General features: G+C 35.6%; 2 protein-coding genes across 2 annotated transcripts in view; one reads left to right on the top strand and one right to left on the bottom strand.

The window, feature by feature from the left end:
- The window catches only part of LOC110460524 (Golgi pH regulator B-like), a 24,129-nt gene extending 17,402 nt beyond the window's left edge, over positions 1-6,727 (bottom strand). Inside the window, exons 1-5 of the mRNA XM_021513484.1 lie at positions 6,513-6,727; positions 4,064-4,123; positions 2,794-2,897; positions 2,090-2,196; positions 1,411-1,521 (exon numbers count right to left, since the gene is read on the bottom strand). Of these exons, the coding sequence (XP_021369159.1) occupies positions 1,411-1,521; positions 2,090-2,196; positions 2,794-2,897; positions 4,064-4,123; positions 6,513-6,554 (424 nt within the window). The 5' untranslated portion in view covers positions 6,555-6,727. The remainder of the gene's footprint in view (positions 1-1,410; positions 1,522-2,089; positions 2,197-2,793; positions 2,898-4,063; positions 4,124-6,512) is intronic.
- A 273-nt stretch (positions 6,728-7,000) lies between these two features.
- LOC110460525 (ubiquitin carboxyl-terminal hydrolase 25-like) overlaps positions 7,001-25,204 on the top strand; it is a 44,443-nt gene continuing 26,239 nt past the window's right edge. The window contains exons 1-14 of the mRNA XM_021513486.1: positions 7,001-7,329; positions 9,384-9,566; positions 11,925-12,096; positions 13,318-13,450; positions 14,278-14,443; positions 15,007-15,087; positions 15,463-15,621; positions 17,095-17,186; positions 17,744-17,835; positions 19,026-19,174; positions 19,922-20,049; positions 21,027-21,122; positions 21,893-22,033; positions 23,520-23,722. Coding sequence (XP_021369161.1) covers positions 7,285-7,329; positions 9,384-9,566; positions 11,925-12,096; positions 13,318-13,450; positions 14,278-14,443; positions 15,007-15,087; positions 15,463-15,621; positions 17,095-17,186; positions 17,744-17,835; positions 19,026-19,174; positions 19,922-20,049; positions 21,027-21,122; positions 21,893-22,033; positions 23,520-23,722 — 1,840 coding nt within the window. The 5' untranslated portion in view covers positions 7,001-7,284. The remainder of the gene's footprint in view (positions 7,330-9,383; positions 9,567-11,924; positions 12,097-13,317; positions 13,451-14,277; positions 14,444-15,006; positions 15,088-15,462; positions 15,622-17,094; positions 17,187-17,743; positions 17,836-19,025; positions 19,175-19,921; positions 20,050-21,026; positions 21,123-21,892; positions 22,034-23,519; positions 23,723-25,204) is intronic.

A 25,204-nucleotide genomic window follows, 5' to 3' on the forward strand; every position in this document is an offset into this window, starting at 1 on the left:
TGCTCTATAGAGAATATTCCTGTAACAGAAAAATAAACATCAGGGTGACTCTGATCACTCCAACACGCCCGATACACTGCTCTATAGAGAATATTCCTGTAACAGAAAAATAAACATCAGGGTGACTCTGATCACTCCAACACGCCCGATACACTGCTCTATAGAAAATATTTCTGTAACAGAAAAATAAACATCAGGGTGACTCTGATAATCATCAGGGTGACTCTGATCACGCCAACACGCCCGATACGTTGCTCTATAGAGAATATTCCTGTAACAGAAAACTTAACATCAGGGTGACTCTGATCACGCCAACATGCCCGATACGTTGCTCTATAGAGAATGTTTCTGTAACAGAAAAATAAACATCAAGTGACTCTAATCACTCCAACACGCCCGATACACTGCTCGATAGAGAATATTCCTGTAACAGAAAAATAATCATCAGGATGACTTTGATCACGCCAAATACACTGCTCTATGGAGAATATTCCTGTAACAGAAAAATAAACATTAGGGTGACTCCGATCACTCAAACACGCCCAATACACTGCTCTATAGAGAATATTCCTGTAACAGAAAAATAAACATCAGGGTGAATCTGATCACGCCAACATGCCCGATACGTTGCTCTATAGAGAATGTTTCTGTAACAGAAAAATAAACATCAAGTGACTCTGTTCACTCCAACACGCCCGATACACTGCTCTATAGAAAATTTTCCTGTAACAGAAAAATAATCATCAGGGTGACTCTGATCACACCGACACGCCCGATACACTGCTCTATGGAGAATATTCCTGTAACAGAAAACTTAACATCAGGGTGACTCTGATCACGCCAACACGCCCAATACACTGCTCTATAGAAAATTTTCCTGTAACAGGAAAATAATCATCAGGGTGACTCTGATCACACCAACACGCCCGATACACTGCTCTATAGAGAATATTCCTGTATTAGAAAATCAATATCAGACGGTCTGTGAAATGAACACTGTTGCAAAAACATCCTTTATATGATACTGAGCTTAAAACAAGAGGACTTGATCACTCAACGTTTTTTTATAAATCATACTTGACCTGTCATCTTGGAGTGGGTCAATGTCATCTTAAAGTTTAAAAATTTTGATAGCTCTTAAACAAACCAAGCTGCGGACTAGTACTACAACTCTAAACAAGGATTTAATCAGTTAAAGCTATTTAAACTTTGAGGATATATCTGACCCCTGCAACATTTCAAGTGGGTCAAGGTCGTTTGTTGAAACAATTATGATATTAGCCTAAACCAAAGCGAGCAGCACATCAAATATCTCAACTCCTGGATTTCATGTTCTGCAGAAGATGTCATTCAACTATATAAAATAAAGATTTATGACCAATGGATGAAAAAACAATGTTTTGTACTTACCATGTTTAGGGCTGAGGATGGGAAATGGGTCACCAATCTTCCAGAAGAAATAGAGAAACGCCAGCCAGGAGGCAACAGTCAGCATTCCGATCACATGTCTCTTCTGGGGCACTAGCAGAGGAGTTCAGGATTGATATAGAAATGTATGTACACAACAGAGGAGTTCAGGATTAATATAGAAAAGTATGTACACAACAGAGGAGTTCAGGATTGATATAGAAATGTATGTACACAACAGAGGAGTTCAGGTATTAATATAGAAATGTATGTACACAACAGAGGAGTTCAGGATTAATATATAGAAATGTATGTACACAACTGAGGAGTTCAGGATTAATATAGAAATTTATGTACACAACAGAGGAGTTCAGGATTAATATAGAAATGTATGTACGCAACAGAGGAGTTTAGGATTATTATAGAAATGTATGTACACAACAGAGGAGTTCAGGATTATTATGTATGTATCGGTACTCAACATTAAGAAGTACCAATAACTATAGTATCATTTTTTTGGAAACTTCGTAATTCATTGATAGAAATTAACTACATAATTCATTGATAGAAATTAACTTAACTTCATAATTCATGGATAGAAATTAACTTCATAATTCATTGATAGAAATTAATTTAGGCAGTTCAATAAAATTTGAGATACTAATGACAATGTACGGCTTACCTAGCCTTAGGTTACCAATAATGAAATAAGCAATGTAAAATGGTAGAACCGCAATCAGCACAAACAGGATGGCGTACAGTCCAAGCTTCCAGTGGAAATATCTCGAACTGCAATGAAAATTGTTTTAGAAAAGAAAGTTGCAGTCTCCAGAATATGTGACATGGTTAAAACCCTGTTTTTGTTTGAACAGACATCATACATTATCGTGTAGATTAATCCAAAGGTCTAATAAATAAAATACCTGTCATAATGTGTCTGATATAAGTACTGGTATGTTAGTCATCTATATAGACCAGCATGTCATCAATACACAATGGTTACCTTGTGTCATAATGTGTCTGATATATAGTATGTTAGACATCTATATAGACCAGCATGTCATCAATACACAATGGTTACCTTGTGTCATAATGTGTCTGATATATAGTATGTTAGACATCTATATAGACCAGCATGTCATCAATACACAATGGTTACCTTGTGTCATAATGTGTCTGATATATAGTATGTTAGACATCTATATAGACCAGCATGTCATCAATACACAATGGTTACCTTGTGTCATAATGTGTCTGATATATAGTATGTTAGACATCTATATAGACCAGCATGTCATCAATACACAATGGTTACCTTGTGTCATAATGTGTCTGATATAAGTACTGGTATGTTATACAGCATGTCAACTGATACACAATGGTTACCTTGCGTCCATGAATCCCAGAATCTCAAAGATGATCAGCTCAAACATGGTACAGGACAAAGAGAAAGTCACAGAGAACACGAGGAGGACGACTGAGTGGTGCACCTGGGGACATAAATATTTTAATATATAAGTTATCAATATAAAATAGTGACAGGCAATTGGTATAAAATCATAATTGATAATTGGTATGTAAGCATGACAATATCTATAGTAACTCAATTCTAAAAAGAATGCCATACCTTACAGAACTTTAATGAAAAATACTGTATACATGTGCAGTTGAACTTTCACCTTCTTCGCTTTTCTTAATAATTAGGGCAAATGTATCATAACTGTTAACAGTGAATATGAGTACATAACATGCGACATATAGTAAGTGTTTGTCAAAGGCAAAATTATCACTGGGCGTATACAGATTTACAGAGTGAAGGGTAAATATTGGACTGGGCAAAAGTTTCCCAGTTTACAGTAAACGAAATGAACAAACAAACAAACAAACAAATCACCAACAGTATCCTGTGAGTAACATGCCAAGGAAGAGACCAGGATTGGAACTCTGAATTAATGTTCATCACAAATGCTCTAACCAACCGACCTACCATCAGCAAAAGTTCAATGGCTTGTTTGTCTGTTGCTTGAGTGTTTTTTTCATCCTTTTCACAACCAAGACAGTAACAGGGTTGTAGTGCAGACCACCGATGGCTCAGTTTTACCACAGTTAAACAGGGACAGAGCCTACTGTACATGTATGTATGGAAACTATATTAAAGTGGAATTCTCCTGTGTTTTTGCCTGTCGTTGGATAGGAATTCTGAATAGCTGCAGCATACCAGTGGGATACACTGAATGACAACAAGTTAAGTCTGTTTCCCAAACCCACACTACAGTGGAATGACATCTAAATAAATGACTGACATCATTGTCAAAATGTTTATTAACATTGCCCAGTAAAAAAGCAGGGATAATCCTAGAGGGGGTCATTGGGCCGTTGACCACTCAAAACTGAAATTAACCCCTTCATGTTCCAATCTTCTTTAAATTTTACATAGAATTCCCCTCTTAATTTTGAATCAATGATATCGACTAAAAATTGCTAAAAATGGCCCACTGCTCTCATATCCCAGGATTTCCCCTGAAAAAGGCAGTATTTTGATAAAGGGAGATAATCCGGCAGTCCTTTTATGTAATACCATTGAACATTCAACAATCTCTAAATTTTGTACAAATACTTAGACACAAATGCTGACATTTTATTTAAGTATAATTACCTCATAGTCTCTAAACAACTTCTTTATGAAAAAGACCCAGCCACCACCGAAAAACAGTATCTGCAATCAAAAAATAAAAGAATTCAGATGGAACAGATATCATAACTGAAGCAGAACTGGACTGGGTCGATCGTTGGCGACCTGAGGTAGCTCAATTGGTAGATTGTCCGTGTACAGTTTGTAGGGTCCAGGGTCCGCATCCCAGTCTGCCCTTGCCTTTCTCCTGTTCATAACATCATAGTATATGTAAAAATTATATATATATATACATGTATTTGTAATGTTGGAACCACTGACTGTCTATTGTAAAGATGGCTGTTAAATACAGTGAACATAATTTGATCTATTTCCGTGATATTATGACAGTATAATTAAGAATATGAAACATTGGAGAAATTGATGTAAGAGAAAGCAATTGAATTGATTGTCAGATGAAAGTAAAAGAATGAAAGACAGACTGTTGAGGACGAGGTGTTATTGTGAGAGAATGTAGGAATGGTGGTGTTGATGAAGAAAGGACAGGAAGCAAACTTTAGAGCAGTGAAAAGAGCAAGGGAGGTTTGTATCATTAGATATAACTGATAGTACAGACTGAAGCCTCGGAACCTTCATGGGCAAGTGGACATTTGACCACCTGATGCTGTCCATCTCATGAGGTTAAATCCCACCTTTATCAAATAGTTGACCAATAGAAATGTTAGTTATAGTTAATTTGCATGTTAGATATTTTCTAAGTTTTTATGTAGAATGGATATATATATAGAGAGAGAGATGTTAAACAAGAGGCCCAGACACCCAGTATCCCTCACCTGAATATGTTTAAAATAATTGGTATGAAGTAAAGATATAGCACTCCATGGTAGGTGCTGTAAGTACATATGAAATTTCAGAAAGATCCATCCAGTGCTTGAGATATAGCAAGCAAACTTCAAACATAGCCCCACCCCTAGGCCCCTATACCCACCGTTTATACAAAATTGAGTCCACTTGACCCAAGGATGATCCTGATGGTTGAAGAAAGATTTTAAAGGTTTTACCTCTATTTCTCCTATTGGGCCCGCCCTTCTGCCCCCTGGGAGACCACACCCACTGCTTATATACAAAATTGAGTCCCCTTGGCCAAAGGATGCTCCAGACTAAATTAGGATAAAATCCTTAATCCCTATGGTAGAAGAAAGATTTTAAAGGTTTTACCTCTATTTCCCCCATTGGGCCCCGCCTCTATGCCTCCAGGAGGGCCATACACACCATTTATACAAAATTTGTTCCCCTTCCCCCAAGGATGCTCCAGACCAAATCTAGTAAAAATCTAGAAGAGATGACGGACGACGGACGCTGTGGTATGGCATAAGCTCGCCATAGTACCATGGTCCTTTGGACCAGGTGAGCTATAAACAATGATCATCCTAGCTTTGCAACAGGGTTTCCCTTTCAGCAGACTGGGAAGCTGGGGATATCTTAAGTTTGATCCTCGGTATAAGCACACTATTCTCTTCTTTTTACCTTTTGTCTATTTGGTGACAAGGAGTTAGTTGCGATAATGTAGCTGCTGACGACGAGACCATTTATATATTGCGTCGTCAGAGCTATGAATCGGTCATATACTGACTAAGGGAGCAAAATCAAAAGTGTACAATCTGTAAGATTACATATAGTTCACGCCTCATATGAGTATAATGCCCATATGTTAAAATAAGAAATCTTAAAATAACTGTGAAGCTGTGATAATGTAGCTTCTGATGAAGAGACATTTTTTAAGGGGCAGAGGAGATACGTATTAATATTAGTACTAGAGGCCGGGTATAAATATTAGTACTAGAGGCCGGGTTTAAATATTAGTACTTACTTGGTCTGAGTGAGAATCTGGGTTTTTGTGTAAGAACATTTAATAAGGATGAAGTACATAATATGACAGGTTTCAATTGTATAGATATATATGTGTAGTATAACCACAGGTACTAGCCTTGTCTGTCAATACACCTTATAATATAATCAGGTGTATTGACAGACGAGGCTAGTACCTGTGGTAGAGGAACAGTGCCGTCGCTGGGCCTCGAACCTGCGACTCTTGGCTCTCCAGCCAAATGCTCTACCGCTGAGCTAATTATAAAGGGAAATACCGTACAGCTAACGTTTGTAAGTCAAGCTAAGAGGGATCAAATTAGCACCGAGCTTGGGGTTGCAGGTCGCGTGATCAACGGAAATGGGTTGCTATCGATGTCCCTTCCTCATATTTCTTAGAAGTGTATTTCGGACACCAGTGCACGAGATAATGACACCAGGTGTACACATATGTCTCGTGTGCTTACATTTGTCTTATACGTATAGTAACATTTGACTATTAGTCAGATCTGTTAGTTGTGCCGGTGCAACATTTTTTAGATTCAGATAACATTTACGTTGATCAAGTTCCTAAACTAAACAACGCTTGCTTGTTTACGTTTCCTACCTGCGAGAAGACAATCAGCAACGAATCGACGAGGAAGGACATCTCTAAGATTAAGACCGTCCGTTACTTTAGAAGCAATTTATTATAAGACGTCAAAATCGATCATATATTAGTCCTTCCAACGTCAACATCTACACGTGTGGAAACCCTCCATGCCTTTCGGGTTCTGACACAACTTAATTTTTCGTAGAAATCCCGCGCTGAAAATAGAAAGGTTTCAAATGGACTAGAAATACACCGGTCCTTCTGATTGGACATATTTTCCTAGATCAGTTTACTAATTATTTATCACTTTCTTCATGTTCGCAATGATAAGATTAAATTAATAATAGTGCTGAAATTCATAGCATGTATCTTCAGCTTGCAGATGTATTCAAATGAGAAAATAAAATCTTTCTGATGAGTTTAAGAAGGAAATCCCAAAGAAGGAAATTTCCCCCGGTAGCCAATCAACGCTTAGATAAGAAATCGTCTTCGGTCGCAGGAAAACCCCCATGCACTTGTCGGCCATTGATCGGAATGATGTGAAACATCCGTAAACAATGTCTGCCGAACGAAGCTTTCTTACGGCTAAAGCAAAAGAAAACAACGACTGTTATCAGAGATAGATTAAGTATTGGTTCATGTTGATACGCAAAAGCATTACCAACAACTTTTGTTCGCACAGAGACTGGTCTTATTGAAATTGCGTTGTGGAAACTTCGACGTTTGGTGATCCGCAAAGATTTGCACATGCCGTGCATTTTAGGCCGGCACCGTATCAAACTGTACCATGACTGTTGAACAGCCTGCACTTCACCAACGCTGTCATACACAGGTATTTCTTGATCTCTTCCTAATTAATCAAGAGTATTCAAATTCGACAGATTGAATAGAATGAAAAGGTTTCATAATTCTTGACTATATATTTTAGCGAAAGTCGAAATGGAATTTAGGATGAGTTTAGACGATAAGAATCTAGCATTCTTCAGTAATCTGTTTATAACATTTACCAAATATCTATGCCTTTGTCTTAAACTTTCTCGAGAAGAATTCATAAAAACAAATATCTTGACACAAAAAATGTAATGCCAAGTGCATCATTGGCATTGCCAAAGTTGCTGCAGTACTGCACAGACCCAACTGTCTGGGCACTCCACAAATTAAATTCTGTCAGCTTTTAAATTTGTATCAGCACACACAAAGTGCAAGAATATTTGAGTGGTTTCAGCAGTATATCGGAAGATACTGCTGATATACGATATAGATGTGACCTAATCAGCGGGCACATATATGAAAATAATGTTTTCTGCATAATTTGCATGTACCTATCAGTAAAGTACATTTGAATGTACATTATTAAAGATCCAATCCTTGCATACTTCAATGGGCATACCCATAGATTTTCTTTTGAGGTAAATCGGTTATTTATTTAAAGCCATCCTTATTATCAACAACAGTGGAGTCTAGGTGTTCAATTGTTCAAAATTTTGCACCTGAGCTACACCATTTTGTAGGTTATGCAAATTAGTTTACACGGTAGTGTAGATCATCTGCATAAAGATATTTAATTAACTAAAATCATTCTGCATTCCATTTTAGGATATTTTGGACCTCTAGTTATTTCTTCTATCTAAACTACTCTACTCTAAACCTGAAAATATTTTGATACTATAATGATAGGCATATATCAGTCACACTAGAAATAAGAAATCTTGTGGAAAATTGGTCTCATATGAACCCTTGGCTCCACATGTTAATTTAACAGTTTTACTGATTTAACTATTAGTGACCCCATGGGGTAATGTATACTTCTTCTCTAGAAAGCAGTATCTTCCCCTTATACTTTCTTACAACTGGCTAGAGTGCTTCACTATTTCCTTCTCCATGAAATCTCACTCAGAGACTTGACAATAGAAAACACTGTAATTGATATGATGCAGCCATGACCACCCAATGTAATGCGCAAGAGGGCACATCACCCATCGAGCTGCTCACTGTCTCCCGTTTGATGTTTTTAAGCTACATACATGAAGAAGTCCCAGCATTATGCTTCATTGCTGGAAATGCTATATCTTGAAACAGCTGCAGTGAGGCAGTATTTCCCCTTTTTATTCCTTGGCTGCTACAGTTTGGTCACAGGAAGTTGTACTCCTGCTGTCTTTCATCATGAAGAAGAGTGTGCAATTTCATATTTCATAATGTTAATATACACCCCTCAGTAGCCTGCAGGTTGATTTTGAAAAGCCCAACCTATACTTTTCATATAGTAAATACTGAAAAAGTTCACAAGCCTCAATATTCAATTCACTTCAAAAGTATTTTATTTACGGTACATAGATATATATAATACAAACATGTAAGTTGTTTATATTAAATTAGATGCTAGTACAGAAATGACAAAAGAATCAGACAACAGGCTGAGTCTATATATATCAGTCTTCTATTCCGGTAGTAGTAGAATGTTGTTAGTCTCCCTTGAGGTCTCACACACATGCTTGACAACATAAAATCTTTGTACTAGATCCAAGTGTATGACTAGTCGAATTGTACACCCCTGTTGAGATTATAATAAAATTAAACTTGTATTACTAGTTCCAAACTTCCATCTGATTAATATGAAACTTCTTTCTTTAAACCTTGTTAAAGAATGATGTATTTTTTTTTATACTCATCTGTTTTTTGTAACTAAATAAAACTTTTTCAGACATAGTTATGGATACTAAGCTGTTAATTTAATTGAAACATGAGAACACTTTTTAAAAAATGTATTCATAATACCGGTATTTATGATAAAATTCAGCTTTTACATGTTGTTGAATTTCCAAAGTTTTTTTTATATCAAATACAAAAGTGAATCCTTTTTAAATTAATGTAATTTTTTTCTTTCAGCCAAAAAGTGCAGAAGAAAACTATGTGTATGCCCAGATCAAGGAAATAACGGGCATAGATGATGAGCGTGTGATCAGAAGAGCTATCACCGCGTGTCAGGACCGGGACGGGAAGTACGAGATTGAGAATGTTGTAACTATGCTGCTCGGTGATGACTTTGTTAATCCAGCTCTAAAGAAAAAGGTAATGAGTCTACAGACAGAATTAAAAAAGGTGATTTGCTTAGAAAAGGTCCCTTTATAATTATTCTCACAGGGCAACTGTCCAGTGTTTTTTTGCTACCTAAATTTTCCAACAGTCTGTTCCTTTATGAATTAGGGGAAAAGTATAGCACTATTTGTACTGAAATTGAGAATATTTTCCTCAGTTTTTGGTTATCTTTGGAAAATAAAACACCTTTTAGCAAGGGGAAAACAGTCTGTATTCGGCAGTAAAATTGAGCAAAAAAATCACAGCTGTCTTGTAGCAATTGTTTACTCCTTAGTGTACATAATAAGTACAGTAATGACTCAAGTTACCACATGTTTCGGAAATCCCTACTTTCAGTGTCTACCTTATCTTTGAATGATTCAATCAGAGCAGTATATATTTGTAACAGAGGTCATTATTTTTTCAATGCCTCTGCTAGGAGTCGAACTTGGGTCCTCTAGCTTACTAGTTATACACTGTACTGAATGATCTAAAGAGAAACTCTCCCTAGCCGAGTCGGTAGGAATCGGCTAGTATTTTACCAGTGTGACATATTGTTGTAAATCAGGACTGTGCATATATAGCAGGGGACGAGAGACTAGTATTGCCTAAATGTGTTCTTAACTCATTCACCCCTGAAGACACATTTGAACTCTTCCAAATTAAAGGTTGGAATAGTTCATTATGAAATTTCAGGGGTGAATGAGTTAAAGCACCCTACCTTGATTGACAGACCTGTGTGGATGCTGTAAGTGATTTACTCTGTAAACGCTGTGCGGGATAGGTACCTATTGCAAATGAGAAAAAAGGAATAAGCAATGCATTTGATGTCAGGGATTTTCCTACCATATTTTTTCCAGGTCCAGTGTTAAATGAATTGGGAATTTTTACGCTGTAAAATTGAAACTGGAGAAAAATGAGGGGAAATAAAAAAAATCATACATTTTCCAGTTTCTGTTAATAAATTTTACTTCTTATCATGAGAAATTGCATTCTTTGATATTGGAATTTATTATTTATTTTTCAATGCATAAGCTTAGGTCTAGTACATCTAGTATAGGCTTGTAAAAATTCTGATAGCCAGAATGTATTTTTACTATTTCATTATACTATATCACATATATACGGTAGTTGTAATATTTGTCCATTTCCTTTAAAAGGAAAACTTTGATTTTGATTTATAAAAGATACTGAATTAGTTACAAAGATTGCTTCTTTGATGGTTAGTATCACTTTCTCGAGTAATACATGTTGTAAATTTGTTTTACTCCAACTTGAATCACGCAGGCGAGACAAAAATAGCAAAGTTTTACAACATCAATACAACGGAAATAACTTGATAACATTCTGATGTATACTTTTGAAATTTAATTTTCAAGGGATTAAAACATATTTTTACTTTTCTTACGGACATGAATGTTTTTACATCTTCCCTCTCCACACTGAGCATATTTAAATCTTGCAAAAATGGCCATCCAATTGGGAATTTTTCAATGGTAAATTGGGAGTTTTAGCAAGATTTTACGAGGGGAAAGGAGCCGTTATTCGCCCCAAATTCTACTGTAGGAAAATCCCTGGATGTATATAAAGTGGAGAACCAGTCCAAAAACAGAAACATAGGTTTATAACTGGACATCAATGTCAACCGGCAGTTATAGTATCGACCAACAGCTCTCACTCCCGGCAAATTGTTACGATTAAAGCTAAAGGCTAGAGCTTTAAAACTTTATATGACTCTCAAACATTTATCCCATAAATGTGTCCACTTTCAGATGGTGATTTTAGATTTTACTTAGTTTAAAAAGAACACGTAGCAGGGTTGAGTGATTCTAACCAGTGTCTGGGTGAATTCTTCATTGTAAGAAATATTATTACATTGGTTCCTCAAGTCTTTACAGTGCTCAGTAAACTTATATTGATAAGCATGGAAGTAATAACAACAGCGTAGACAAGGGAATTGGTCAAACTTTAAACGCTATCAAAGATATAGAGAAATAAACAATTACATATATCACAACATATAACACAGAGATTAACAGTCAGTACGAAACAGTACAACATCACAGAATACATGACAGAATAAAAAACAGCTATTACTTGCATGGCATACTGATGTTAACACATATCCCTCTGGCTGGCTGGTAGCCGAAAGCTGTTTACAGTATAAAGAAGTCATAGTGAAAAATCATCAGAATTGTTCCTGATGAAATTTTTATTTAAATCTTTTTCATTACCATGAGTTCACATGGTTTTGATTCGGGTAAAAAAAAAATCTAAATTGCATAAAGTAAGGAAAGTAGGCTTGTTAAGTGCTGATCAGAAATGTAATTTAGTGTAATTTTGATTTTATAGTCTGGCGTGACAGCAGTACCTTCCATCGTTGTACAAGAAGATGCAGCCACTGACTTGAAGTCTGGGACAACCACTGTAGATGCCAGGCCACGCTCTACTCCCGCTGATCGGGAAACCACCACACAGGGGACACAGGAGGCAGGTACACAAGGGGCTACAGCAAGGAAAAGTGGTAAGTTGTTGCGGCGATCAGCTACTAGTTGGAAATTATGATTTCATGTTTAAAGGTAGCTGATTTATCTGATAAATAAGAAAAAGAATTGCCCAGAAAGGCTACCAAAATTTCAAGAAGACCGTAAATTGCAGGTTCTGTATATATATATGTATGCACCACCTAGTGGGTGATACAACTTAGAGTAGGCAGATCCTTTGATTTACATGAAAAGAACTGAACAGCAGCGCAACAGTAATATTGACTGACTTTGAAGACAGGTGTCGCTGCTATGTGATGTACAAAGGACAGGAATCAGTCGAGTGATTGGTGATCAGGGTTTCTTTTACTTGAAACCAATCAAATTGCTAACTTGCCTTCAATTATGCCTTGACATCTTTCAGAGATGCAGATAGCATACATAAATGAGTGTAACCCCTGGAGTATCAAGGATAGTAAAAATGAGGAATGGAACGAAGGATTTGATTTAATTTTGTTATATTAATACAATATTAACGTTGTGGTATAAAAAGTTTCCCTCAATTTGTGATGGTTGATATTCATTTTCAAATTTCTGAGTCAAATTATGATCAGCCACGCACCACTAGTTGATGAACCAACACCAGGTAAATGAAAAGAAATACAATTTGAGTAAACTACCATTCTGAACTATTTCTGGTCAGATTGGTAACTTCATATATATACTTAAATTAATCAGGTCCAGTATACTCTGCCTATAGAGCTATATAGCTATTAAGACCTATATAGCTATATTCACCTATAAATTATAGCTGTATTGAGCTATATTTTCTCAGATTTCAATTTTCATTAAATTAAAGCAAAGTCGCATAAAACAATAAAGTTTATGGTAATGCTGACTACAAAAAGCAAGCAGTTAGATGTTTATTTTCATTTTTCATAAATGTAAAATTTCCGATTTTTTTACATCATTATTTTTTTAAAAAGAATACTTCTATTTAATGTCTTTTGTTATCAACATAATGATAAAATCTTTTTTTTAAAGCGACTTTGTTTCATTTTCCTTAAAAAAGAAAATCACTTGAAAATAGCTCAAAATACCTATTTCAGATAGGTCAATATAGCTATTATAGGTCTTTACAGCTATATAGCTCAATCGGCAGAGTGTACTGGACCTGTTAATTATCATGCGAAAACCCAATGAATTAAAGAAGCTTTGTATAGGATGACAGAAGTTATCCACCATGCTCTGATTGGCTACAGGGAATGTTATAGATCTGACCAATGAGAATGCATCAGGAAGTGACCAGCTGCAAAAAGCCATCGTTGCCAGTCTCCAAGACACCCAAGGAATTCTGGGAGGACAGGTGTCGCGCGAGGAACAGGATATCAGCAGGTATAGAATTGATACTTGTACATTTAAGAAAAATATTTTAGAAGCAGAATTTAATCTAAAGTTATCCATTAATTGATAAATTGTGTGAGCATTTCTCCCTCCGGGTGTGTGTGTGTGTCTGAAACGATTTACCAAATCATATTATTCATATTATTCATATTATATCATGATAGTGTACTTACTTTAGAAAAATCGGTTGTCCACTGTACAATCATACCTAAAACTACTTGAATCATAAAGTGATATATTATGATAGTTCTGTTTTAAACACAATGACAAAACTCTAAATCTAAATCCTTCACTTAAATTCATTGACTTTTCAAACAAGTGTGTGTATCATGGTAAGTATAATTTTGTATTAAGCATTTTACCGCGATACGTGCGGTATCGTGAGGTATGCATATCGTTTTAGCCCTATACAGTGCCGTATTGTAGAAAATCATTCAATGAGTCTCCCTGACTCAAGTAACAAATGGTAGGAAAATGGAGCAGAAAAAAATGTCACAGTAAACAGACCGAGATAAGTATTGCTGTCTTATTGTTATTGGAAGACACAGAATATCCCTGAATCTGCAGGGACCCCAACATTAGTCACCTCATACAATCATGCAGGAGGATACTGCAGGCCACTTCTTTCCCATTCGATCTACTGAGGTAGCGCTTAATTTACAATAGCGAACAACACACCATCACCTGAAATTTATAAATCAGTGTGTTCGAGGAGACTCTGTTAAATATGTACAGTATACCACACTCATGGCAAAAATCAAACAATACTTGGCATGTCTGAGTCATTATTCACTAATATTGGGATTTCTGTTCTTTAGAGTTTTAGAGCAGAGTTTAGCTGAGAGTAAAGCGGGTACCAAGAGGAAGCGAGGAGATATCTGGTTTGTGGATCCGCTGAACCCTCACGAACGGAAGAGACAGGAGGAATGCCCAGTGGGACTAAAAAATGTGGGCAATACCTGCTGGTTTAGTGCTGTCATACAGGTGAGCTAGTAATCTGAAAAATACTTGATTTCCTGTCCTTCACTTACAGATATATGCTGGCAAAATATGCATAATGTTGAATTTAACAGTATTAGAAAATACAGTGTTACCCTGTCAATTAAATGAGGTTGGCCTGTCATTGGGATGAAGATCTCAAAAACATAACAGACATATTCATAAATTTGAATTTATTTAAAAATATGATGAAGCTGTACAGATTCGTTATAACTACATCATTGCCTTGCAAGAAAACTTGTTAGGAATTATTGAATGTACTGGTCAAGGTCACTTCATGGTTCTTGTGAACGTTGAAGATAACTGGACGTTACACTGTAGTTGGACTTCCGAGTCTATTTTGTTGCTGTATAAACCATGGACAATTATAGAAACAATATTCTGACATATATTCTGCTGTGTTATCTGTACTTATTTTTAACACAAAGCATTTATTCCTCTGGGACAGAATTATGTTCTTTCACTTTGACAAAAGCATGTTTATTTTACTTTCGCAAAATAACGGAGTTATAAGTATTTTAACTTTATTGTATTTTCATGTTTTGCAGTCATTATTTCATATACGAAGATTTCGACACCTTGTCTTGAACTTCCATTCACCAAATGAGTCTAGTCAAGGCAATGGAGCAGTAAGTGAAATAAGACATATAAAGGGAAATATATAAAACTGATCTCTGCTGTGTTTACAATTTCTGCTTTATGATGTGAAAACAGTTTAAGTACAAATCAATTAATATAACAAAATATTTTGAAAAAAAAAATTGGAAAAAGGATCAAATGTGTAGAAAATAATAGCAAAATGTGGTTTTTATATCACAGAATAGTATCAGATTTTTTGTACCAATATAGACTTTTCTTGAGAATTGCATACATCTTACTTCAAAACAATTGTAAATCTTAACAGTTAATACTATGCTTATTTCACTGTTAGGAAAAATGGAAATATTTAAAAAGATGATCTTAATCATTTCCTGTATGTATATTCATAAATGTTTTGTTTACAGGAGTCGAGGAATCTACGGTTTATGACCGAGCTGCGCTATCTATTTGGGTTAATGATAGGTTCCCACAAAAAGTATGTGGATCCTTCTAAAGCAGTAGAAATACTGAAGGAAGCTTTTTCATCGTCTCCGTCCTCGTCCGGGGTCGGGGAGAGTCAGCAGGTAAATATAGCTACATCACTGGCGTCTGTGTCATGGGGTTCAACCATTTTTGCTGTAAAAAATAATACTAATTAATGAAGTTATGGTTTAACCTTTCACATCAACATTTGACAAATTTTGTCTGGTGTAAGTCTTCGAAACGTTTTTAACCTGGAGTAACCAGATTTGGTATGGAGGTTTATCATGACATGGCTAGTGGAGTACGAAGTACAAGTGGTATGTCACTGTGACCTATATCCTGAGATAGGTGAACAGCTCAGAAAATAAAGAAATCTAGGGGGACTCTGGATTGCCTTGCAATACTTTGCCTTATTACAAAAGTTATATAATTTAACTAAGTATAATATTGAGGTTCTTATATACCGCTTTATCACAACCTAGGTCGTCTCAAAGCTGTTCACAAATTATTATCCGTGGTAATAGGGCCTTTGCAACCAGTCAATAGCTTTCTCAACTCCCTGGGGAGCATATAGCCGGTGCTGCCATTTAGGCCTTCACAGCTAGCATTCAACAATTCATGCACTGCCCAACCAAGTACTCATTAACAGCTGAGTAGACTGGAACAAGCAGAGTAAAGTATCTTGTTCAAAGATACAACACAGTGCCGTGACTCGTACCCTCTACCCTTCAGTCATGAGCCCGGCGTCCTACCACTAGACTACTGTGCCTCCAATAATTTAATTAATTATAATACTGAGGTTCCTATATACTGCTTCATCACAACCTAGTTTGTAGGTCGTCTCAAAGCGGTTCACACATTATTATCCGTGGTAATAGGGCCTTTGCAACCGGTCAATATCTTTCTCAACTCCCTTTGGACCATACAGGCGGTGCTGCCATTTAGGCCTTCACAGCTAGCATTCAACAATTCAAGCACTGCCCAACCAGGTACAAGTTTATTAACAGCTGAGTAGACTGGAACAAGCGGAGTAAAGTATCTTGTTCAAAGATACAACACAGTACCGTGACGTGACTTGTTCCCCCAACCCTTCAGTCTCGAGTCTGATATCCTACCACTAGACTACCGTGCATCCTACTACTTTTGATGTGTTGGGCTTTGTACTTTGTTCAGATTTTAGATACATTCATGATAACTGACCTGGACACTAAAACTCTTTTCATATCCATAGACTTTTAGACAGCTTAACTGTGAAAAAGGCTCTGATGCCTTAAAAACGACATGCTCCATTTAACAGTTACTTTCAATCACATCTTTCCGTTTCAGCCAGCCTTAATTGTATGCCTGTCCTGCAAACGCTTTTAGATAGTAATTACATGAGCTATTGATCTTATTTTGTTTCTTGTTTCTTCGAATGGTCACGCTTATTGACTAGTTTATCTTGGCTGATATGACCCTAGTTGTTGATGGGCTGTTGAACCAAATCAATCTATTTTCAGTTTTACTTTTTCTTGTACGTTGTTTGGATACAGGAGTTTATACACGAGACTTGACTGTTTTTGTCATTATTACAGGATGTTAGTGAGTTTCAACACAAGCTACTGGAGTGGCTAGAGGATGCCTTTAAGGCAGACACATCATGTCCCTCATCTCCTGAACAGAAAGAGTAAGTACTGCGGACAACAGTGGAGTTCTCTAAACACAGTCATCTTTAAAATTTATTGAGTATAGAAAATATTATACAATATTATTACTGGTAGTTCTGGTGTCTGAAAAATGTTTGAGATATTTTATTGCGTGCTGAAATTTTTTAATTCCTGAAAAGTGATATACAGTAGTGTGTTATTGATCAGGCAATGTGGAATTTGTTATAAACGGTAGAAAGTGACTCATCTGACAACCTAGACCTGTCAATGTATAAGATGTATTGGAAATTGATTATCAGGGAATTTTAAACTTACAGTACTATATAAAAACAATTTTCAGACAAGCAGGAAATCTCCTTTTATATTGGTCAATATTATAAATCGGACAATCAAAATATCACAGTTTAGAATAAAAGATAATTTATCAGACAACCAGAAAATCTCAATGTGTGATAAAAAGTCATTGATTAATTAGTCCATCTCCCCAATGATAGACTTTTTCAGGTTATATTGTACAACCGGGAAAAGTCTGATTTCCTTGTGTTTCATGTACCACAACTTTTGTTTTGTGTTACAGCAGTGCTGAGGGAGATACCAATATGAAAAAGATGAAGAACCCAATGGTGGAGTTGTTTTATGGACAGTATCGAGCCGAGGGTACCAATGAGGGTAAGGGAGGGAGAAGTTTTTTTACAGACAGTATCGAGCCGAGGGTACCAATAAGGGTAAGGGAGGGAGAAGTTGTTTTACAGACAGTATCGAGCCGAGGGTACCAATAAGGGTAAGGGAGGGAGAAGTTGTTTTACATACAGTATCGAGCCGAGGGTACCAATGAGGATAAGGGGGAAGTTGTTTTACGGACAGTATTGAGCTGAGGGTACCAATTAGGGTTAATGGGGAGGGGAGGGGGAGTTGTTTTACGAACAGTATTGAGCTGAGGGTACCAATTAGGGTAAGGGGGAGTCGTTTTACGGAGAGTATCGAGCTGACTTATGAGAGTAATGGGAAGGGGGGGGGGGGGGGGGGGGAGTCTCTTATAATCAGTGTTTGTGTTTCTATTACACATACACAGACACATGTCTTTATAAAATCACTGTTCATAAAAAACTTGCTGTTTTAAGTGAAAATTTCCATGAGAATAAAAGAAGTGAATTAAAAAAGGATATAGAATAAATATTGAAATTAACAACAAAATTTGAAGTTCAGAGGAAAAGGTGGAATAGAGTTGTATCAGGTCTAAATCCGTCAAACTAATGGCTCATTTCAGGAAATTTGATAAGTAATATGTTTAATACTACACTAGTATAGTCTGTTGGTTTTTATCATCAGTAGGTTAAATTACAAAAAACAAAACTCTTTGCTTGATAAAATAGTCAAGAACTATAATCTGATGTTGATGTTCAGGTATTGATTTGTGAAAACAAGGTGAAGTCTCTGAAAAGTGTCTGATCTTACCTATATTTGTCATTTAACTCGTTTCCCATAGGTCACTTACATAGTTGTATATGGTGTTATGTCTCTTCTAAATCTGATATAGTTTAAATGTACACAAGATTTGATTACTAAAGCACACACACACACAAGTGGGGTGCTAGGAGTAATAAACCAAGAGAGACCATGACAGATTAAGTAGTAAATCAGCATTCACTTATGTGTGGAATTTGTTGAAAGGAAAAGTTGAAAATGTGTTTTTCCTTAACAGGTTTCATTTTTCTTTCGAAGTTTTCCATTGTAGAACTGTCATCTGATCATTGGATTTTTTGTTTTTTGTAATTTTAATATTCTCATTCCATAAAGACACTGTTCGTTGAAATTGAAATTCAGGATTTAGAATGTATTTTTTTCTGTTTAATGTACAGGTAAGGGCTTTAGCAATGATGAGACGTTCGGCCAGTTTCCTCTACAGGTGAATGGTTTCCGTGATGTTCACGAAAGTTTGGAGGCCGCCACTGCTCCTGGGGTGATAGAAACCATCAGCAGTAATACTACGCAAACATCTGGGCAGGAGGTAAATATAACAGCCATTTGTCGAATGATGGCAGGAGGTAAATATAACAGCCATTTGTCTAAATATGGCAGGAGGTTATTATGACAGCCATTTGTCCTATGATCGTAGGAGGTATATGTAAGCTGGCACTTGTGGGCAGAAGGTTGGAATGATAGAAATATGGACAAATATCAGAGTCGAATGTAATACATGTATGAAGATAACAAACTTTCTATATTAGTGATGTTGTACAGTTGGTTGGTTGTACAGGGTTTAATGTCCTATTAACAGCTAAGGTTATTTAAGGACATGCCTCCATGTGTGCTGGAGACAGGATATGTTAGTGTGTTTGCCTCCTAGTGATAGCACGGATCTGATGCCGACTTTATAGGGTTATCTAACTGAAATATCATGATGAAGTCACCCAGCACAGAATTCACCCGGTCACATTATACTGACAACGGGTGAACCAGTTGTTGCCATAGCTCTTAATACTGAACGCTAACTGTTGTACAGTCAGACCTGTTTATGCAACCACCTCTATTAAGAGACCACCTGTGTGAGAAGGCCACTTATAATGTTCTCCATTATAGGGATTTTATTTTGAACTGAACCTGTATTAAAAGACCACCATTTGAACTAATACAGGGTTGCCTGCTTGTTAATGTCATAGCTGAACCATGGAAGATAAAATATGTTATCATGATTATATCAGGTTTTGTTTTTACTCATAAATATAACCTAAGCTTTCATCATCTTTCATTTCAGCTCTGGTTTACACGACTGCCACCTGTTTTGACCTTTGAACTGTCTAGATTTCAATTTAATCAGCAATTAGGGCGACCAGAGAAAATCCACAACAAAATAGAATTCCCTCAAGTGATCTATATGGACAGGTAAGACAATCGGTCCTGTTCAATTCAACACAAGGTTTGATCAAATCTATTACCTGTAACTGAGTTACAGTTAATACCTGTAACTGAGTTACAGTTAATACCTGTAACTGAGCGAGATCGGGTTACATCAGTCGAGGGCTAGGATTCTGTAACATAAGGGGTTGAGATGTTACAGAATCTTAGCCCTCGACTGATGTAACCCAATCTCCCTCAGTTACAGGTATTAATTGATACTTTTTTCTTTTCCACTTTTTAGTCCGAAAACTAATCAATTTCGCTGAAATCTACAAGTATCCCATTTGGGACCTCAAATAAATATGGCCTATTCACTGCTAAAAGCTACGAATCAGAACAGAAAAATTGAATATCTTTTGGGTTATAGAGGAAAAACGTGCGACAAAACCATAATATTTATATTTGCTATGTATCTTTCCATTGCAATGAGAAGGCAAATGTTGTTATGAGACTTTAACAACATTTGCTATTGTAATGTCATCAATCTTTTTGTGATGTCATCAATTTTATTGTTGTCAATACTTAATTTGCTGTTCAAACAACTGTTCAAAATAACTATATACCAGGGTAAAGTGTAACTACTCTTATCATAATGTAAATATAGATAATGAATATTTTAGCAAATGTTGTTATGGTCCTATAACACACATTGCTATTGCTGACAAACTTACAGGTTTTAATTGATTTTTTTTCTCTGCAACGTTTTAGTCTGAAAACTATTCAATTTTGCTAAAATCTACAAGTATCCAATCTGGGACCTCAAATAAATATGGCCTGTTCGCTGTTAAAAGCTACGAATCAGATCAGAACAAATTCGGGAAGGCTTTATGTAAGTTTGTCAGCAATAGCAATGTGTGTTATAGGACCGTAACAACATTCGCTAAAACATTCATTGTTTAAGTGAACTGAAAAGAGCTTTTCTCTGTATTCTGTTGATCAATTGATTGACCTTTCTTTTATAGATACATGTGCTGTAACAAAATAGAAACAAGACACAGACGGGAACAAGTCAAAAAGTTACGAGAGGAGTTATCTATTCTAAATACAAAGTTAAACAAGTAAGTATGGCACTAGCTGTTTATCCAGATTTTTCAAATTGTCAAAAATCGAAAATGTATTCAACTTTCTACAGAGATAGTGATTTAACAAGGTATAATAGGCTAGAAATAATGATTGATTAAGGTAATATAGCCCAGAAATAGTGATTGAGTACTATATATAAAGGTAATACAGGCCAGAATAAGTGATTAGGGAATGTATTATAGGCCAGAAACAGTGATTAAGGAATGTGTTATAGGCCAGAAACAGTGATTAAGGAATGTGTTATAGGCCAGAAACAGTGATTAAGGAATGTGTATTATAGGCCAGAAACAGTGATTAAGGAATGTGTTATAGGCCAGAACAGTGATTTATATGAGAAATATATTATAGGCCAGAAATAGTGATTTATATGAGTAATGTATTATAGGCCAGAAACAGTGATTAAGGAATGTATTATAGGCCAGAAACAGTGATTTATATGAGAAATATATTATAGGCCAGAAATAGTGATTTATATGAGTAATGTATTATAGGCCAGAAACAGTGATTTTTTCAGAACTATGACAGAATTAAGCACTCAATAAAGTTTGAAATTCGTTTTAATAATTCATATCTTGTTAATTTATTATTTATTTACTAAAGTATTTGAATACTGGAAGTCTGGGTGTAGGCTTTCATAGAGCATTTAGATAATTATAAGGCATCTACTCTTAAAGATTTATCCATTGTGGATCTAGTAGTTACTTTGAGGTAATTGATATTGCATTAATGACGTCTACTCTTACAGATTTAACCATTATGGGTCAGGTAGCAAGAAGGTTCCCCTACAGGATGTGTTATCCTATGCTTTGGAGTTTGCCCAGAGTAAACCAGACCACATTTCTAGTCTCCCCCAAGATGTGGAAATGGAATCTCCCAAGCCACAAAGGTAAATCATCTTCATCCAGACGGTGTAGTGGAATCTGCCAGGTCCTATTTCACAAGTTTGGCTAATGAGAGCAGAGCTGGTACCTTGCAGTAAATATGTACAGTCAAACGTTGATGTTTCAAACTTCACGGGACCATCTGGAAAATTCAAAACATCCGGATGTCAACTCACGAAGATCCTGTAAATAGGACAGAATGGATTCTTTAAAAATGTGACAAAAAACACACTAAGGCATTTAATTTTAAATATAAATATCAAATTTCTTATCAAATTCATTATTTCTTTGTCAATTAAATTTTGGAAGCCTCTACTGTTAAAATAATCACCGGACATAGTAATGTTATAGTACAGGTGAATATTTCACTTCCATTTAATAGTTGTAATTTTCAATGTTTTCATAAAAAATGGGTCTTGATTATACTTCAAAACAGAGAGAAATTCGACTCATAAAAGTTTGATTAATGAGAAGATTATCAGTGGTGTTATATAAGGGGAAAGTTCTGGACTTTGTTGTAGGTTCAACATATCGAGAAGTTTGATATGTGGAAGTTTGACTGTATCATTGTGATGAACTTTTGTCTTGTGAAACCAACCCTCTTTGAATATAAACTTTTTAAGATAGATCCTGGGGGACTTTTACAGTCAGTAATACACAGACTTTAGTGGTTATTATGTAGTGTGATACACACATTCTTTTTCTAAAGTGATGTACGTAAGTTACAATGTAAGGATACTACCATTTTCATCCACAAATATGCCCATGCGTATATGGAATGTGAAAAAAATAGGGTGTTCTGATTATCAATTATGAGCGAAATTCAATCAAATACACAGATTTCAATTTAGCAATTGTGAAATTCCTTAATCATGAATCGGTTGAAATTATTTCATGTTATTTTCTGTAAATTTCTACTTATCATCCACCCAAATCTTTTCCTTTGCCAGCAGTTATGAGGTACATAATATATTTATTCTTGATGGATTTCTTAAAAGTTTTAATCTAAAAAAAATGGAATCTAATGGACAACTCATGATTTTGCATTTCAAATCACAACACTAAACTGCTTGATTTTAAAAGAAATTAACAAAGTTTGTCGATGCTTATTATTACCGATAATTGTCCATGAAAGGGGTTACAATGATAGATTATGATTTTTCTTCCAAATCCGAACACTAGTAGTGAAAGATTTATTTATTTAGTATGATATTAAAGACTTAATGTCAATATTTTGTAAGTTCTGAAAGGTATTCATCTACATAGTTATTAAAAAACCACTAAATAAAACTGCTAGGATTGAGTTATCTCCCCATTGACTGTTAGCATAAAAGATTTACATTTAGGCGATGGGAAAATATCACGTACTTATATGAAACTAGGTTGAAGTTTTTAGTTATGGAAATGTAGATAATTGTCCTTACTTGTATAATATGATATAATATGTGGAGAACCTAGAGTGGAGGTCCTAAACAAGATTACTCTCCACAGTGATATGAGCATGGCGACTGAATCGTCCCCGGTCAAGTCCCCGGGGACAGATGTGACCATGACCCCTGCGACCCCTCCCCGCCCTCACCGGACGGCAGGAGTAACCTCGAGTCCAGCTCCTCGCCACATCACAGACGGGGAGCTCCAGGTATTACAGGATTGTCTTCACCGCTGGAGGACGGAGGTGGAACAAGACGTGAGGGGTGGGTAACCAATAAAACATGGCCGAGTCTTAGCTCCTGTGGTGTGAGGCATGTCTCTACATAGGCTATCTGACTTCTGAAAACTAAAACTGTAGCTTTTAGGGCTGATGTGCTTTATACTTCATGTACACAACATGGAGACAAAAACTTTTACGGAAAATACGTTTTCAATTTACACAGGTTCGCTTCCTTAAAATTTTGAAAATCAATATTAATTGGGAAAAGAGAATGTAAAATTAATTTCTTGGAAATTCAAGATTTTGATATATTTGTATAATTGCATCTGGTTCAAACTGGCTTCAAGATAATGGACAGTTCAGACTGGAACGAATAAAATATGTTTTAATAGGAATAATAAGGTAATAAATATTGACTATCAAATGACACTCGTGTTAGGTAGGGTATTCATATGTATAGGAATATTCCATAATTTATGGTATGGGGGAGGTGGGAGGCACCTGTGTTATTATATTTTGGGTGGTAGTGTTAAAACTAGATCTGCTTTCCATTCAATATATTCAACAACTTTATATATTTAAGGGTAGTTGGGTCTCAGAAAAAGTGCCTCCAACCCATCCCCTTACAGGAAAAACCCTTATGTTAAATTTACACTTTACAGCAGAAATTATTTATTAAATATTCTATACCTGATTGTGACATCTTCAAAACATAAACTTTTGTGATATTACAGTATTTCATAGCATTTAAAATAAAATCCAAAGTTGTAAGCATTAAGTAGTGTTCCACGCAGAAATATCAGAATATTTCCGTAATTTTTTGTGTCACTTACCAAATAAGTGGGATTCACTGTATAGAGTCGAATCTGAGAAGGACAATGGTAGTTCATGTATTGTTAGATTAGTAGCATCACAGTAGGTTAACACTAGAAATTGAGTAGATAATTTATTAGGTTAGATTATTATTTATTTTTTTGTGATTATCATTTCGGTACATTTTTATTGAACGGTAGGTTTTATAATCATTACATTGTACAATAGATAGGTACAAACAATATGTATTCTTATTACACTAGTACTAAGGTTTTATAATCATTACATCGTACAATAGATAAGTACAAACAATATATATTACACAAGTACTAAGGTTTTATAATCATTACATTGTACAATATATAAATACAAACAATATATATTCTTATTACACAAGTACTAAGATTTTATAATCATTTCATTGTACAATAGACAACTACAAACAGTATATATTCTTATTACACAAGTACTAAGGATTTATAATCATTTCATTGTACAATAGATAAGTACAAACAGTATATATTCTTATTACACAAGTACTAAGGGTTTATAATCATTTCATTGTACAATAGACAAGTACAAACAGTATATATTCTTATTACACAAGTACTAAGATTTTATAATCATTTCATTGTACAATAGATAAGTACAAACAGTATATATTCTTATTACACAAGTACTAAGATTTTATAATCATTTCATTGTACAATAG

The sequence above is a fragment of the Mizuhopecten yessoensis genome, unplaced genomic scaffold (genome assembly GCF_002113885.1).
Source record: "Mizuhopecten yessoensis strain PY_sf001 unplaced genomic scaffold, ASM211388v2 scaffold10419, whole genome shotgun sequence".
Classification (NCBI taxonomy): Eukaryota; Metazoa; Mollusca; class Bivalvia; order Pectinida; family Pectinidae; genus Mizuhopecten; species Mizuhopecten yessoensis.